This window comes from Triturus cristatus, chromosome 2_1, assembly GCF_964204655.1.
Source record: "Triturus cristatus chromosome 2_1, aTriCri1.1, whole genome shotgun sequence".
In the NCBI taxonomy this organism is placed as follows: Eukaryota; Metazoa; Chordata; class Amphibia; order Caudata; family Salamandridae; genus Triturus; species Triturus cristatus.
In genome coordinates this window covers 1,162,189,121-1,162,206,031 of record NC_140581.1, presented here as the reverse complement: position 1 = coordinate 1,162,206,031, position 16,911 = coordinate 1,162,189,121, and the positions used below count along the sequence as shown (strand labels likewise).

Sequence of the window (16,911 nt, the reverse complement as noted above, 5' to 3'; positions counted from 1 at the left end):
ACATCAATATATGGTTAGGTAAATCCCAAACACAAATATCACCAAAATGCAGTTTCCTCATTTTAGTTAATCTGTAAACATATAACCAGTTTACCAAAGTGCAACATGCTTATTTCAGAGTTTTTAAAAATACTACTTTGTTGTTTTGACGCACAAAAACACCCTATGGTAAATACATTTTTAATGGTTAAGGAAAAAAAAAGCAAAGCATGAAAAACAGACCCAAAATTTTAAGATTTTATTTACAAAGCTTTTCCGTTGTACAGAAAGTAAAAATGGTGCTACAACCTTTGTGTAACGTAGTCATTGACAATCATGACTAATCAATCACGTCACCGGTTCCTGTTGCTATAGCAAAAGTCTGACACAAAAACCTAAGAACCCCCAACAAAATAGTAAAATCATTGACCCATTTATTAAGCCCAAAGTTTTGTGGGTTTTGTTTATTTTTGTAATATTTCATTTTAAACCACAAAATATGTTTCGAATACGAATTGACTGAAGGAACGTGGAATGTCACAGGAACAACTCTTTGGCTCTTTGGGTGTCAAGGGGCTTTTTTTTACAGCTACTTTTTCTTGCATGTGCTCCTTAACCACTTATCCATGGGGCCAGTCCAATCAATACTGAACAGTCCTTTAAAGTTATGGGGCTTCTATTCATCATCTTCATCTCCTTCGTCATCTGTATCCCTCTTTCGTTTTTCTCCCTTTCCAGCCTCTTCTTCTGCACATGAAAGGTACAAAATACAATTAAAAACATGACAGGACAAACACTGCTAAACTAATCCAGATATGCATCCTTCAAATATTATGCCTTGGAAGGCTGTGCCACCTTCTTTCAAGAGTTGCAACAATAACATATTTCAACACCAATCTTTACATTTTACATTTCCCTCCTGTGGCAACCCTGAAATACCTAAGCCAATGTTTCAGTATGTTGTACATTAAGGCACTGTACCTGCTGAGCAAGCCATATGTCATGCACCTGAACCTCAAAAGGAGAAAAAGTGTGGAGACGTCAGGCTAAATAAGAAACATGTTTATATTCTTTAGGATACAGAGGTGATTTGAAGCCTGTGCCCTGAATCCTTGAACAACCAATCATTTGATGTGATAAGTTACTTACCTGTAACTGCAGTTTTCCAACACTCATCTTTCATGGATTCTCATGCTTAAATTATTCCCAATCATCGAGGTCGAAGCCTCCGATTCGATACAATAGAATGTACATCAACAAGCCATAAAAACAAGACAAAGAACCATTATCTTCGTAGTTCATTCATCTAATTGGAAATGACCCAAACTCCAGCCAAAGAGGTGAAGCTGCTTTGGCCTTCTCTGCCTCTAGAGGCCACCTTAGTTCAGATTTCAAACTACTTCTGTGAGCAGGTATAAGTAAATTGGGAGCCTTAAAATGAGGAGGCAAGAGAGGCACATGTGAATCCATTAAAGATGTCAAAGCTCAAAAACTGCAGCCACAGATAAGCAGTAGAGTTTTGGATCTTTCAAGGATCCACAAACTTGAATAAGAATACTAAGGAGTACCCACAACAGACAGGTTACCTTACTGGAAAAGGAAGCGCAGAAATGCTTGTCCAGTGGATGACTCCCTCGCCAATGCTCTAACTAGGCAATACAGCTTAGCGTATGTGTGTAAGCTCTAGTAGTTGTTGAGACTGAGCATAAAGAGGAGAAATGCCTTTTGATTTGCACTAGCAACAGAAGTGTTTCCATATAGACTTGTAAGCTTTGTTGGTGTTCTGTGCTGGCAAAGTAGTTCTTGAGAGCCAGGAGATCAAGCTCAGGGAGGCCGGTTAGAGATGCAGAATGCAGTTATGGTTTAAGACAATAGATGCAGGCTGCTATTCCTGAGGAACAGAAGTGGTGATGAACAGCTGTAGAAGATCTGAGATTCGCATACCAGTGCTGCTAGGACCACACTCAAGCTACTAGAACGATGCGGTCACGTGGCCCATAGGGACATTGTCGTCTTCACTAACTTAGCAGCCTGCCTGCTGCTTTGCGCATGTTATTACACATCTATATTTTTGCAATAATTTCGATGATTATATTCACAAGAGAAATCATCGCTGTGTACTCTCTGTATGTTATTATTATTAAATTATTATTACATTTGTATAGCGCCTGAATCACCCCTGAAGAGGTATCTCTGTGCTGGTGGACATATATAAGAGTGCTGGCACTATGAAAGGAGTCTAGAACAGAAAAGTTTTCAGGGACTTTCTAAACTGGAGATGGTCCGGGCATTGCCTCAATGTAATAGGGAGCAGATTCCAGAACCGGGGAGCAAGATACGAAAAATCTTTGAGGAGGGATTTGGAACCAGAGCGAAGATCCCTAAGGGGAATGTATTGGTTACATTCTTCGCAAGGTAGGCTGGACCATTACCAAACACCGCCTTATGAACGATGCAGCAAACCTTGAATTTTATACGTTTGTGCACTGGAAGTCAATGAAGCTGTTGAAGAAGCGGAATAGAGGTTGATCTATAAGGGGCGTTTAATACCAGCCGAGCCGCTATATTTTGGACTACCTGTAAGTGATCCAGCGAGGCCTCGTTAGCCGAAACCAGCAGAGCATTACAATAGTCAATTCGACTCAAAACTAGCGTCTGAATGAGAGTCTTCTGTGTGGAGTCTGGTAGGAAAGGAAATACTCATCTCAGCTGACTCAGCACACGAAAACAGGAGCTGACCGTTCCTGGGATTTTGACTGAACATTATGAGCAAAGTCTAACAACAATGCCTCTTGTTATTTTGTTCTGGCCAGGCCTTAGCCCTTAGACAAAATATACCGTTGCAGCGGTTTGGACAACGTACTTTGGTCTTATTAGAATAACCAAATAGGTAGCACACACTTGGAGATGGAACTTTCCAGGGAGAAGAGCGAGACAGCAGCTATGATGTAGATCTACCATCTATATTCTAGGGTATGGGGTCTGCTGACAACCCCCAGAGATCTTCTAATATATAATCATACTGCTTCTTAGCAAGGGGAGGGAGGTTAGGCTCTATTGTCTTTCCATGACGACATCTCCATTCATGATATCTGGACTAGCTGCTATGCTGACTGTATTTGTACTAGGCATTTTCCTGCTTGTTGTGGCACGTATACTGCATGTTATGGCACGCTAGTTAAAATAAATAATTTATATACCGAAAATGATCAGCGCCCACTATATGTTCATATTTCTAAACGTGATCTGTTTTATTTCAACAATAATCAATAAAACACAACACTGGTTCTGAGCCTCGTTCAATTTCCCAAATGAACTTCAAAGTTTCTTGTGTTCATTAAGATTACGTCAGACGGGTCGTGTGTTCAGGAAATTAATTATTGATGAAATATAAAAAATATTCACATCAGCGTAGCCAATGCGTTTCGTCTCTTTTCACAAGACTTCTTCAGGGCTTGTCCTGTTAGAGATGTATTTTTCAAAACACCAGTTTTTGTTGATTTGTGTATAAAAGAACCTTAATTATTGTAATAGGTATCTTAACTTTACGGGAAAATTCAGCGACCAAATTTCAATATCTTTCATGGACCATGTCGTTCTTTAAGCTGAGTCACTGTACGATGTATGTCAAACACCTCCAGATTTAGTGTCCAAACCCAGAGGTGTAGGACATACATCGACAAAAGCCAAGACAAAGGAGCAGAATGCAGTTATAACGTTTGTGTGCCAGGTCACATCTGTTTCTGTATATAAGAACACTTGCTTGCTTCCCAGAAGTTGGGTAGGGAGCAAGTAACTCTACAACACTATAAGCCAATAACAGTTTGTTACTGGCAAGTACCACTTTTTCAGTTTGTAGCATGTGTAGCTATAAATCACTTGCTTTACACAGAGTGAAAATCAGTACTATCCTATTAATATGGTGTATTAGAGGCAAGTATGTTACACATTTGGAATAATGTTTGAGGACTGAGTGCAGAACGAATACCTCTTGTTGGGCTTGAATATTCACAGCAGTGTTTACTGAAATGTGTGCACAGAAACCATGCAGCAGCTTTATAGATATCCCCTTATGGAATATTTCCAAGGAATGCCATAGTGGCACCCTTTTCACAAGTGAAATGTGTACTGAGAATTTATATAATGTATGTTTTGCCTGGCACATCATAACAATGTATCCCACTATCCACCTTGCCATACTGGTCCGAGATAAGACTATCTATGGGATGCTGTTCAAAGGCAACACTATATTGTTTTATTTTCCTAATGCAACACATGAGATCAATGCAGTTCATGATGCCCATTTAAACATCTAATAGCTGTATTGCTTTTTCCGCTAGCAATTCAGACTGAGGGCAAAAAGAAGTTAGTTCTACAGACTCATTAACATGAAACAGCAATATGACTTTTGACAGAAAAAAGGAAGTGTGAGCAGCATGACTCTCTTTGTGACCACTGAGACCTGTAACACCTGTAGTTCACGGACTAAGACAAGTGATGAACAGTAGAAAAACTACTTTCAAGATAAGGATTGTCGTGGGCACAAATGTAGCAGCTCAAAGGGCACTCCCACATGTCCATTAAGATCAATATTAAGATCCCAAGCAGAATGTTGTAGTAGTTTTGGCGGGATTATTCTTTTGAGACTTTTCAAAAATTATTTAATAGGGATTTTGGAAATAGATTTGTGTTTTCTGTTTTGGTTACACCAGGTACTCTATTATAAGTGTAGGCTAGTCCATACTTCTACAAGTACAATAAGTATTAGACAATGTGCTGAAAAGATGCAGTAGAGGTGTGAATTTGAAGCTTTTAATCGTATGCCACAAATCATTTCCATTTAGACACATAAAATGCCTGGTAGGTGAGTTTTCTGACTTCTTTTAGGAGTTGCGCACACTCATGTGGCAGTTACAAAAAAAGATTTCAGGTGCCAAATTGTTAGACTGAGTTATTTCAGGTAGGATTGTGGTAGGCTTGCCATGATACTGACTGAAAGTTCTGGACAGAGGTGTAATTTATTGAGGGGATGAATGGACATATCCACATGTAGAGTGCATCAATCCTGGCATGCCCAAGCTTTGGCAATGAGAATTTGCCCCATTGGTGCCTGATGGAATTAATAGTATTGTGGAAAAGCATGAGCAAATATCTCCGACCAATTCATCCACTCAGTGCTCCCCAGGTACTGAGGGTGTGGGTGCAACCATTCAAAATGTAGGAATTTTGTGTTTGGGTGTGTAATGAATATGTATATCACTGCCATTCTCCACTGTTGAAGGTACTACTGTATAAACTGTGGGTAGATCATGGTGCTGTGTCTGAATCCTTATCTACATCACTCTCTAAGTCGGTTGAAATCAGCTGAAAGTGTTCAGGTGGGGAAAGAAAAGATCACAACTTGCCTTGAACGGTGGTCTCTTCCTAGGGCCAGAAATTTGTTTGAATAGAGGAGCTATTCGGCTCGGACACCATAGCCATGGTTGATGAAGACTATGGGCAGACGGCAGTTGCCCGACACTAAGGGAGGGTCTCAGCTCAGATGCACATCTACCAGTTGGTTTGGCTGAACCTGCACTGGAAGATGGACCTCTGAAGTCCCAAGGTGAGCTGCCATTCAGTCCTACACAGCTGCCAGCTACCATGGTCATGGTCGGCTGCTCACAGAGGAGAGGAGCCAATCTGGGTGACTTGACTGCAAGGGGACTTCAATCTACGTCCGAGCAGCATCTGCACATATGTGTTAGAACTTAAAGTATCAACAGATGGAGCATAGATGGGTTGTGGACTGTGTACTTTGTGTTAGAAGGTATTTCAACTATGCTTGTAGGCAGTGTGGAATTTCCACATTATCGGACGTGACGTTGTGATCAGATCCAAGCCACCTCAAGAACAAGTTGAGAGAACCTGATAAAGACATCTGCTCACTTCATTTACAACAGAGCTTAAACGCTGAAGCTTTCAGAGAAGACACGTGCCCTCACTGCTGTCTAAGATGAGAAGAATTCTGATGGTAAAGCACAGAAGTCAAGCTCAGGGCCACCATGAGGAGGTGCAAAAGAAAAGGAACCGATTTTCGCGCGCAGGGTGGCACCCTTACTACCCCAGTGATAGTAAGAATGGTGATTTGAGTCGCAGCTGGAGCTCCATGGTGTCACTTGGTGACGCAGTTTAGCAAATTGCTAGGGAAAGCTTTTTTTGACACCTTGAAACTATTCTAGAGGTGAGAAAACTGCAGGAAAATATATCCATCAAACATTCAGTGTGTAGATATATAAAAGAAGATTACATGATGGGGAGAATCTATTGTGCAATTATATTTATTTTATACCCCTGATAAGGAGCTTAAGTGCTTAGGTGAACAGGGGACATGATACTCTGTATATTTTGGATCTACAAATGACAGCTCTCATGAAATTTGATTCTCTTCCACAGATGGTTAAAAAATGCCACTACCTGCACCTTCCTGCATTATTTTCTGAGTAGGCAGGATACAAATAGGTTGTACACTCTACTTTGAATCCCACTCGTATGTCACAGGTTACTATGATCCCCAACCAATCATGTCATAACACCAGGTTTATATTGTTGTACCTTTTCCATTCGATTTAAAGTGTAATGTGTTAAAGTGATTATCTAGTGCGGGAGGTAGGTAAGGAACGAAAGGGACAGTGGTTAGGGCTGAGAGACAAGGTGGCGTGCTGTGGAGCAAACCATTTTTTTCTTCCCATATGTTTACCTTCTTCATCTTCCTCTTCGTCATCTTCATCCTCTTCATCACCTTCTCCATCATGTGGTAGGTCTTCATCCTGAGAAAAAGGATAATATACATGGTAGGGATTAGTGCTTTGTAACAGTATGAAAATGCACACAAGTTATGCGCCGCACCATGCATACATCAAAAGCCATGCTTATCGGGTACAACACACTACAACAGTCAGGTGGCACACAAGGATTTTAAAATAAAAAAGAACCAACTACCATGGACTGAAATGTGATCACCACATAAGAAAATATTAATGCCCTGTAATCCTAGTACTCCACCATGGGATTCTCTCCTCTAATACTCATAAACAGTATAATAAAAAAGCCAGCCTAATACAAACTCGGGAACCGGAAATCAGGAGTATAAAGAATCATAGCTAGATGATGCATGCCTTGCCAACCAACTTATCGGTTATGGAATTAGATCCTACACATTAATGCAGATTGAGTTATTAGCAGCTGACTGCCCTGCAATGACTGGATTGGGTACATTTCTCACAAAACTAGCAGTGTTAGCTTTCTCTGTAGTGGAGTGAGACCTGCGTTAGGCAAAGACTTAGCCTTCTTATTCAAGGTTATGCTACAAGAAAATATTCACCTAGCCTGTCTTCTTCAAAACGTTAACAGTGTTGAAGGCGAGCCTGTGAAAATCGCTCCTAAAAATTCCCAAATAGCTGTTCAAATTAACTTATGTCTGTTGTTCTGTCTAAATAGTAATGCGGAGTTCTGTTTAGGTCCAAGGTGTGATGATCTTTCATCCAGAATGGAACAGGAACTCAAGATGAACATTTCAATAAGTGGTAATGACAGACAACTTGTTAGACCCGGCCTTGTGGCATGGCCACCCCTGACCCCTGGCCACACCCCCTGACCCGTACACCTCATTCAGTCCCCAGTACACGGCCTAGCCGGTCCTGCCCACCAGGACCCACACACACCCAACCCGGACTTCCCTGTCCGTGCTCTCCATCTTCCCAGCACCACCGGGCCCGCGTGCCCACTTCCTGCACCTACGATGGCCACCCGGCCCCAGCACAACCCCGGCCTAGAGGCGCCACCCCGGCTGGGGAACATCGCGCTCCCATAGAGTGAGAGAGGGAGGAGCAGTTTCCATCACACCTCTGACCTCCCCTCGGGAGATGGGTTTCGATCGGCCCTCTCGCCTCCCTGAGGGCTGGCTCCACGCCTGCTGGGTGTCTGGGACTCCTCCCGACCGACCCTGACAGGATCAAAGGACGACATGGCAGGAAGCTCCAACGAGCGACCCCCAGGTGCTAAGACCCCTGCCTACACAGACTACGGACATCAAAGAGGAGCTGACCTATATCAAGGGGTGCTCTGGGGCTATCTGGCAGATTCGACTCTGGAACGACGAGAGCCCTGCTGACGTGGTCGCGGCTCCCTGGCAACCTTGGAACACCTGAGCCCTGCTGAGTGACTCGCGGCTCCCCTGAAGATCGTAAGACCTCTGAACTTGTGCTGAGCCCTGCTGAGTGACTCGCGGCTCCCCTGAAGATCGTAAGACCTCCGAACTTGTGCTTGAGCCCCGCTGAGTGACTCGCGGCTCCTAAAGACTCCTCTGGTCCGGCTGGACCGCAGCGTACCCCCCGGCTCGAGGATTGTGAGCTGTGCGTTGGGTACGCCCCTGCATCCATCCAGATCCCCCAAAGACTGTCCCGCTACCCCCTTCCCTACCGAGACTCTCTGAGCCCGAGCTCTATTTTGTACATATCTACCGGAGTGATCATAAAGATCTGACGAAACTGAATAGATAAAGATCTGTTCCCAAGAACCTACCGTGTGGTGTCTCTTTGTCGTGTGGTGTCTTGTGTGCGATCCTAGATACGAGACTCTTCCCCCTGAGGAGTCTCCCGCCAGTGCCCGGCTACGATACCCCGAGGGTAGGTCTCAGAGTGTTCAGGTAACCTCCCTGACTCCCCTGGGGTCGCCTTCTAACATTGGTGGCAAGCGACGGGATTCGGGCCCATCATCTAGAGATCGTACCATAAGCAGCGGACGCACCATCGGCAAAAACGGCAGAAGAAAACAACATGAGCCTCGCAGAAACCAACGCGAGTGCTGTGTTCCAGGCGGAACAACTGGAAGAGTACACGCACAAAGAAATGAAGCAATTCTGCAAAGAACTAAATATTGCTACCACTGGTCTCAACACCAAAGAAGATATGCAGAAGGCACTGAAAGCTTGGGTGGAATCCGGAGCCCCCCGCCCAGAAGGAGCGGTGGAGCTCCACGACGAAGCTGGACTCTCCCCAAGGGAAAGCAGCAGCAACCAGGTACGAAGCTTCGTACCCGACGGAGTCTATCCCCAGAAGAACTCGCAGACAGAGAAAGAAGTCGCAATCACGAACTCGAACTGGCCAAACAAAAAATTGAGGGCGAGTTGAAATTAGCTGAGAAAAAGCTAGCAGTGGAACAGATGCGAGTACAAGGCGAACTAGAAGAGAAGAAACTCCAACGAGAGCACGAAGGACGAAAACTTCAACTGGAGCACGAACAAAGCTTGAAAGAAATCGAGCTCAAGTCAAGGAGCGAAGAAAATCGACCCCCGGAGAACCGGGGGCGCCACCACAGGCGGAACAGAAGGGCCACATCCCCAAAGATGTGGTCAAGGAATATTACAAGAACGATGACATCCAACAATGGTTCAAGGCCTACGAGGTCGCCATGACCTCCAGCCGAGTCCCGCAGAAAGATTGGCGGGCCGGGTTGTGGGGATGATTTTTGAGCGCGGGGAGAGACACCCTGCTCGACCTCCCATCCTCCATGCAGACCTCCTACAGTCACATGAAGGAGGCCCTCCTCACAAGGTACGGCCTCACCCCAGAGATGTACCGCCAGCGGTTCCGGGACTGCAGGAAGATCCCCGGTACCACGTGGGTGGAGTATGTGAACTTTTTCGACGGGTGGATTAAGGGCAGCAAAGTCACCACCCTGGACGAACTAACCGACCTCATGTTATGGGAACACCTGGCGGCGAACTGCTTTGTGGAGCTACGCCAGCATCTGCTCGACAACAAGCTCACGGATCCGAGGAAGCTGGCTGTCGAGGCGGATCGCTGGACCAACACCCGGGTCTCCCGGGGCCCTGTAGGAGAATACCCCCGAGCCAGTCAGGGACCACCACGCCAGAGAGGGGGGGGGGGGGGGAACCAGGGAGGGCAGAGGGAATCCCCGTCCAGTCCCCCGAAAAGCCAACCTCCGCACTTCCCGGCACCCCTACCCGCTGTATCCGGTCCACCCGTGAGACGGGGGCACCGGGTGACCATCACTTGTTTCCGTTGCCAGAAGCCTCGGCATTACGCCAATGACCCTGAATGCCCCATGGCCCTGCGCGTCCCCACTACAGCCCCTCCTGCCAGACAGATGGCTAACGTAGCCCTAGGGGAGGAGATTGAGGAGACTGTAGAATGGGAACCCGCCGCCATGGCCTTGGTATCATTAGGAGACAGAGAAATGGTCCCTGGGAGCCTCCTGCCCTCCAACACGAAGAAATATGGGCAGCTAGTGACAATCAATGGCCAACAGGTAGAGGCCCTCTGTGACACCGGGGCGAGCATCACCGGTGTCCACAGCCACTTAGTCCACAAAGACCAGATCCTCCCCAATGTCTTTTGCCCTGTAATTGCAGCTGACAACACGGAGAGTCTCTGTCAGGAAGCCCTGGTGCCTTTTGAATGGGGTGGAGTGGTCGGTAAATTGAAAGTAGCCGTAAGAATCTCTCAGCCGGTCGACTGTCTCCTGGGAAACGACCTGGAAAGTTCCCCCTGGCAGCAAGTCGAGTGCAAGGCCTACCTAGGGATGATGGGTCTCCCCGAGTGGGTGTGCGCCACCACCCGATCTATGGCGGCCCGACTGCCCCCCTGGGAGAAGTCGAGGACGCACCTGCCAACGAGGACAGGATTGTCCCCGCTGAGGTCCCCCACATCTCCCCACATGAAGAATCTGTCGCCAACGACGGACCCCTACCGTCCGACCCCGCACAGATCGCAGAGTTAAGCGTTCTGCCCGAGTTGGCCCAGTGGAGCCACGAGGGGGTCCCCTCCCGCGAGGAGTTCTGCCAAGAGCAAGCTACCTGTCCCTCCCTGGTCGGACCCCGGCAGCAAGCAGAGGCCCAAGCCGCGGGCGACCAGTCTGGGACACACCGGCTATATTGGGAAAATGACCTTTTGTACAGTGAACAGAAGTCGGTGGAGATAGGATCAGCCCGGGTGCTGGTGGTACCCCTACGCTTCCGAGACTTCCTCCTGGGCTTGGCCCACGATGTCCCCCTCGCAGGCCACTTGGGCCAAGACAAAACATACAGTCTCCTAGTGACTCACTTTTACTGGCCGAAAATGAAAGCAGATGTAGAAACCCACTGCAAGTCCTGTCCCACGTGCCAGGCTAGTGGGAAAAGTGGAGGAAAGCGCAAGGCTCCCCTCCAACCCTTCCCAGTCATCAATACCCCGTTCGAACGGTTAGGGATCGACATCGTGGGGCCCCTGGACCCCCCGACCTCCCAAGGTCACCGCTTCATCCTCGTCCTAGTGGACCATGCCACCCGATACCCGGAGGCCATCCCCCTACGCACCATCACCGCCCCCGTGGTGGGCCGGGCGTTGGTGGGGATCTTTTCCCGTGTGGGTTTTCCCCGCGAGGTCGTAAGCGACCGCGGGACGAACTTTATCTCTAAATGCATGACGTCCCTGTGGCAACAATGTGGAGTGTCCTATAAGTTCACCACACCGTACCACCCCAAGGGAATGGCCTAGTAGAGCGGTTTAACCGGACTCTGAAGGGGATGATCGCAGGCCTGGAAGAGCCCCTCCGGCGCAAGTGGGACGTCCTACTCCCCTGCCTTTTGTTCGCCTACCGGGAAGTCCCCCAGAAATCCCTGGGGTTCAGCCCCTTTAAGTTACTCTACGGGCACCCCGTCCGGGGGCCCCTCAGCTTGGTCAAGGAAGGGTGGGAGGCGGCACCCCGAGAACCCCACCGAGATGTGTTCCGATACGTCCTGACCCTCCGAAACCAGACTAGGAAGTTTCGAGAAATGGCCGAGGCCAACCTGGAGGCGAGCCAAGAAGAAATGAAACGCTGGTACGAAAGGAACGCCACTCTGGTCGAGTTCCAGCCGGGCCAGCAGGTATGGGTCATAGCCCCCGTGAAACCTTGCGCCCTCCAGGATAAATGGACCGGGCCCTTCAAAGTCGTTGAGCGGAAGAGCCAGGTCACGTACTTGGTGGACGTCCAGACTCCTCGGGACCCCCTTCGGGTCCTTCACGTGAACCGCCTCAAGCCCCACTTTGTGCGGACGGAGCTGAGTCTGCTGCATGCCACAGATGACGGGGCCGAGGAGGAGTCAGGTCCCCTCCCTGACCTCCTGTGGACCGAGGAGAAGGATGGCTCCGTGGAAGGAGTGAACCTCTCTCCATCCCTCACTTCCCAGCAACGCGAAGACTGCCGCCAGCTCTTAGGGCAATTCCCTGACTTATTCTCTCTCGTCCCCAAAGTCACCGACTGGTGTGTCCATGACGTGGACACCGGAGACAGCCCGCCGGTGAAGCAACGAGCCTACCGAGTACCTGATCGAGTCCGGTCCTGCATACAGGCAGAGGTCTCGAAGATGTTGACCTTAGGGGTGATCGAACCCTCAGACAGCCCCTGGGCCAGCCCCGTGGTACTGGTCCCGAAAGCAGCAGCCCCCGGTGTCGCCCCAGAACTCCGATTCTGTGTGGACTACCGGGGACTCAATGAAGTCACCCGAGCCGACGCTCACCCCATCCCCCGAGCCGACGAGCTCATTGACCGCCTCGGGTCGGCTCGTTTCCTCAGCACATTCGATCTGACCTGCGGATACTGGCAAATTGCGCTCACGGAAGGAGCCAAGGAGCGGTCCGCCTTCTCCACCCCGGATGGGCACTATCGCTTTCGCGTGATGCCCTTCGGGATGAAAAATGCCCCGGCAACTTTCCAGCGACTGGTGAATAGAGTCCTGGCCGGGCTGGAAAAGTTCAGCGCCGCATCTCTCGACGATATCGCGTCTTTCAGTTCCGAATGGAGCGAGCACCTCCACCACCTCCGGAGGGTGCTAACGGCCATGCAGGTCTCACCGTAAAAGCCAGCAAATGTCAGATTGGGCAAGGTTCGGTGGTCTACCTCGGGCACCAGGTCGGAAGCGGGCAGGTCGCCCCTCTGCAGCCTAAGATCGACGCCATCCTAGCCTGGGAACCACCCACTACCCAAACGGAGGTCTGAGCCTTTTTTGGGCCTCACCGGCTACTACCGAAGATTCATCAGGGGGTACGGCAGCCTGGTCGGTCCCCTCACGGAACTCACGTCCAAAAAACAGCCCAAGAAGGTGCAGTGGACCTCTGCCTGCCAAGAGGCGTTCGATGCCCTGAAAGCGGCCATGTGTACTGCCCCCGTGCTCCAGGCCCCCGACTACTCCAAGGAGTTTGTGGTACAGACTGATGCCTCCGAGCATGGCATTGGGGCAGTCCTGTCACAGGTGAATGACCAAGGCCTAGACCAGCCCGTAGCCTTCCTCAGCCGAAGGTTGTTACCCAGAGAACAGAAGTGGAGCACCATTGAACGCGAGGCGTTCGCCGTAGTCTGGGCCCTCAAGAAACTACGACCCTATCTGTTCGGCACCCATTTCAAGGTCCAAACTGACCATCGCCCCCTGCGATGGCTCATGCAGATGCGATGGGAAACCCCCAAACTATTGCAGTGGTCAATCTCCCTCCAGGGGATGGATTTCACCGTGGAACACCGCCCTGGTACTGACCACGCGAACGCTGACGGCCTCTCCCGGTTCTTCCGCCTCAGCGAAGAGAACCCCCAAGAAGATGGGTAGTTCTCTCCGGCTTTCAGCTGGGGGGGACGCGTGTTAGACCCGGCCTTGTGGCATGGCCATCCCTGACCCCTGGCCACACCCCCTGACCCGTACACCTCATTCAGTCCCCAGTACACGGCCTAGCCGGTGCTGCCCACCAGGACCCACACACACCCAACCCGGACTTCCCTGTCCGTGCCCTCCATCTTCCCAGCACCACCGGGCCCGCGTGCCCACTTCCTGCACCTACGATGGCCGCCCGGCCCCAGCACAACCCCGGCCTAGAGGTGCCACCCCGGCTGGGGAACATCGCGCTCCCATAGAGTGAGAGAGGGAGGAGCAGTTTCCATCACACCTCTGACCTCCCCTCGGGAGATGGGTTTCGATCGGCTCTCTCGCCTCCCTGAGGGCTGGCTCCACGCCTGCTGGGACTCCTCCCGACCCGACCCTGACAGGATCAAAGGACGACATGGCAGGAAGCTCCAACGAGCTACCCCCAGGTGCTAAGACCCCTGCCTACACAGACTACGGACATCAAAGAGGAGCTGACCTATATCAAGGGGTGCTCTGGGGCTATCTGGCAGATTCGACTCTGGAACGACGAGAGCCCTGCTGACGTGTTCGCGGCTCCCTGGCAACCTTGGAACACCTGAGCCCTGCTGAGTGACTGGCGGCTCCCCTGAAGATCGTAAGACCTCCGAACTTGTGCTGAGCCCTGCTGAGTGACTCGCGGCTCCCCTGAAGAACGTAAGACCTCCGAACTTGTGCTTGAGCCCCGCTGAGTGACTCGCGGCTCCTAAAGACTCCTCTGGTCCGGCTGGACTGCAGCGTACCCCCCGGCTCGAGGATTGTGAGCTGTGCGTTGGGTACGCCCCTGCATCCATCCAGATCCCCCAAAGACTGTCCCGCTACCCCCTTCCCTACCGAGACTCTCTGAGCCCGTGCTCTATTTTGTACATATCTACCTGAGTGATCATAAAGATCTGACGAAACTGAATAGATAAAGATCTGTTCCCAAGAACCTACTGTGTGGTGTCTCTTTGTCGTGTGGTGCCGTGTGTGCGATCCTAGATAAGAGACTCTTCCCCCTGAGGAGTCTCCCGCCAGTGCCCGGCTACGATACCCCGAGGGTAGGTCTCAGAGTGTTCAGGTAACCTCCCTGACTCCCCTGGCGTCGCCTTCTAACACAACTGTACACTAATAGAGTAAAACGGTAAGCTAGATTTAGCCAGGTAAAGAAAACAAAGAAGTATTGTTTCATCTACCAGATTCTCCTGATGCTATACGCAGATTTTCTTCCAATTTAAGGTGTAAGCGGATTGCGTGGATGGTACCTTTGCTTTTTGAAGCATGTTCCTGAAATGGCTATGCAGGAACTCAGGAATTACGTAATCAAGCTCAGTAATGGAAGGCTGAGTTTGAGGATATTGTGAGACACCCTAGTTAAAAAGTACTGCTTGGACGGACCCCATGTTTGGTTGGATGAAAAACTAGAGGACATCTGGGTGTACCAACTAATGGGGCCAGAGCACAGAGGATGATGTTTGTCCTGTACTGCTTCAGCTTGCAGATTACTTTGATGATACTCCCTTGCCCCCACACTTCGGATTTAACTAGACAACCTTGTGTTAAGAAAACAGTTGAAAAACACATCGATTCCCATTCCACTTGAAGTACGAGTTACTTACCTTTGGTAACGATGTATCTGGTAGAGACAATTCTAGCCGCAGATTCCTTCACGTAGAATTATCCCCAGGCGTGAGACTGGATCCGGAAAACTTTTTGCCCAGCATCCCTGCGCGCCGGCATCACACGACTCCGCCCAGGCATCGTCCGCGTACGTGACGTCAGCGAGGTCACATAAGTCCCACCCCAGCGCGCCTATGTCAGTTTTTTTCGGAGAAATTTTCCGCGCCACAACGCGGAGGCAGCAGACAAAACTGTGAGAGTATAGGAACAGTATGCGAAAGAGCAGAAAAGGGACTGGTGAGGAACAACACCATAAAGAGCAGCGCCCGGCACTGCAGTACCCAAAGGCACGGAAAGAATAAATAACAGAGCAGCAACCCTGCCAGTACAGAGACAGCCCCACCTGGAGACAAGGGACATATGTAAAAATGTCACGAAAACATGCAACAGGACTACAACCCCAACCAAAGATAAGGAAGGGGAACCAGTCGGGGACAAATAGGGAACGACAAAACTCGAAGACATCCCCATCACACAGTGCGACAACCCCTTCAGGAACAAGGGCAGAAGATCGCAAAGAGCTAGAAGTACCAACAACCCTATCCTCCCATGTGACATAGGGAAGGAAAAAGGGAAAGAATGTACTCATAGAAGACACTGCCACACACAGGGAAGCGAGTGCAAAAGACCAAATCACAAGCCCTCGCAGAACGGGGAGGAAGGGCGGGCCGTGAAGGAATCTGCGGCTAGAATCGTCTCTTCCAGATACATCGTTACCGAAGGTAAGTAACTCGTACATCTGATAGAGACTACTAGCCGCAGATTCCTTCACGTAGAATAGATACCCTAGTCATACCAAAGGGGAAGGAGGGTCTGCGAGAGGACCCAACCCACTGGAGCATAACAGAGGACTGCACGGGGGCAGAGTCCGAAAACAGGACAAGGAGCCACGTCCCCCAGGCAAAGGGGGGGTTCTGGAAAAGAAGAGAAGAATAAGATAGCCTGTCTTCACTCAGCAGAGGAAACAAGACAAGGCGCAAAGAGGCCAAACACCCCACGCCCACGTGAGGCAACAAAACCTCCGCTCAAGGCCAAGGAAAGGAGCACCGTAGGCGAAGAGCAACCTAGAGACTCCAAGGAGAAGAGGCAGAGTAAAGGTAATCCCAGACAGGATTGCGCCGGCAGCAGGCGGAAGCCAAAAAGGGGAACTCAAGGTCACCCAGGAAGAATCGTCCAACGCCCCGCAGGGACAAACTGCGCCCGCAAGAGGGTCCAGAAGTCAGGGACCACCCCCTCACAAGGAGAAGAGGTAGAACCAAGTGCAAGGCCCACTGGAAGCAGTTGAGAAGGCAGAATGACAGTCCCACTAAAGCCCCAAGAAGGCACAACGGTGCAGAAAGAACAAGAGGGCGGCACTGGCAAGCTCCGCCAGACGCCAGGGACACCACAGAACGAAACACTCCAAGCAAAAAGGCGAAGGAGAAGGTTGCATCCGCAACATGCCATAATGCCACGAAGAGCAGAAGCCGCAGGCGACCACAACTCCCCAGCACATACCAGGGCTATATAACAGCCAACCCTGCCCCACATAGGGCATGTCATATCCCAAGACATGGGAACCTCTCAGGAGGAAACTTCCGCAG

At 49.8% G+C, this 16,911-nt stretch overlaps 1 protein-coding gene across 1 annotated transcript in view; it reads right to left on the bottom strand.

The window, feature by feature from the left end:
• Positions 1 to 223: 223 nt before the first annotated feature.
• The window catches only part of ANP32B (acidic nuclear phosphoprotein 32 family member B), a 196,242-nt gene continuing 179,554 nt past the window's right edge, over positions 224 to 16,911 (bottom strand). The window contains exons 6-7 of the mRNA XM_085636610.1: positions 6,719 to 6,788; positions 224 to 726 (exon numbers count right to left, since the gene is read on the bottom strand). Of these exons, the coding sequence (XP_085492736.1) occupies positions 656 to 726; positions 6,719 to 6,788 (141 nt within the window). The 3' untranslated portion in view covers positions 224 to 655. The remainder of the gene's footprint in view (positions 727 to 6,718; positions 6,789 to 16,911) is intronic.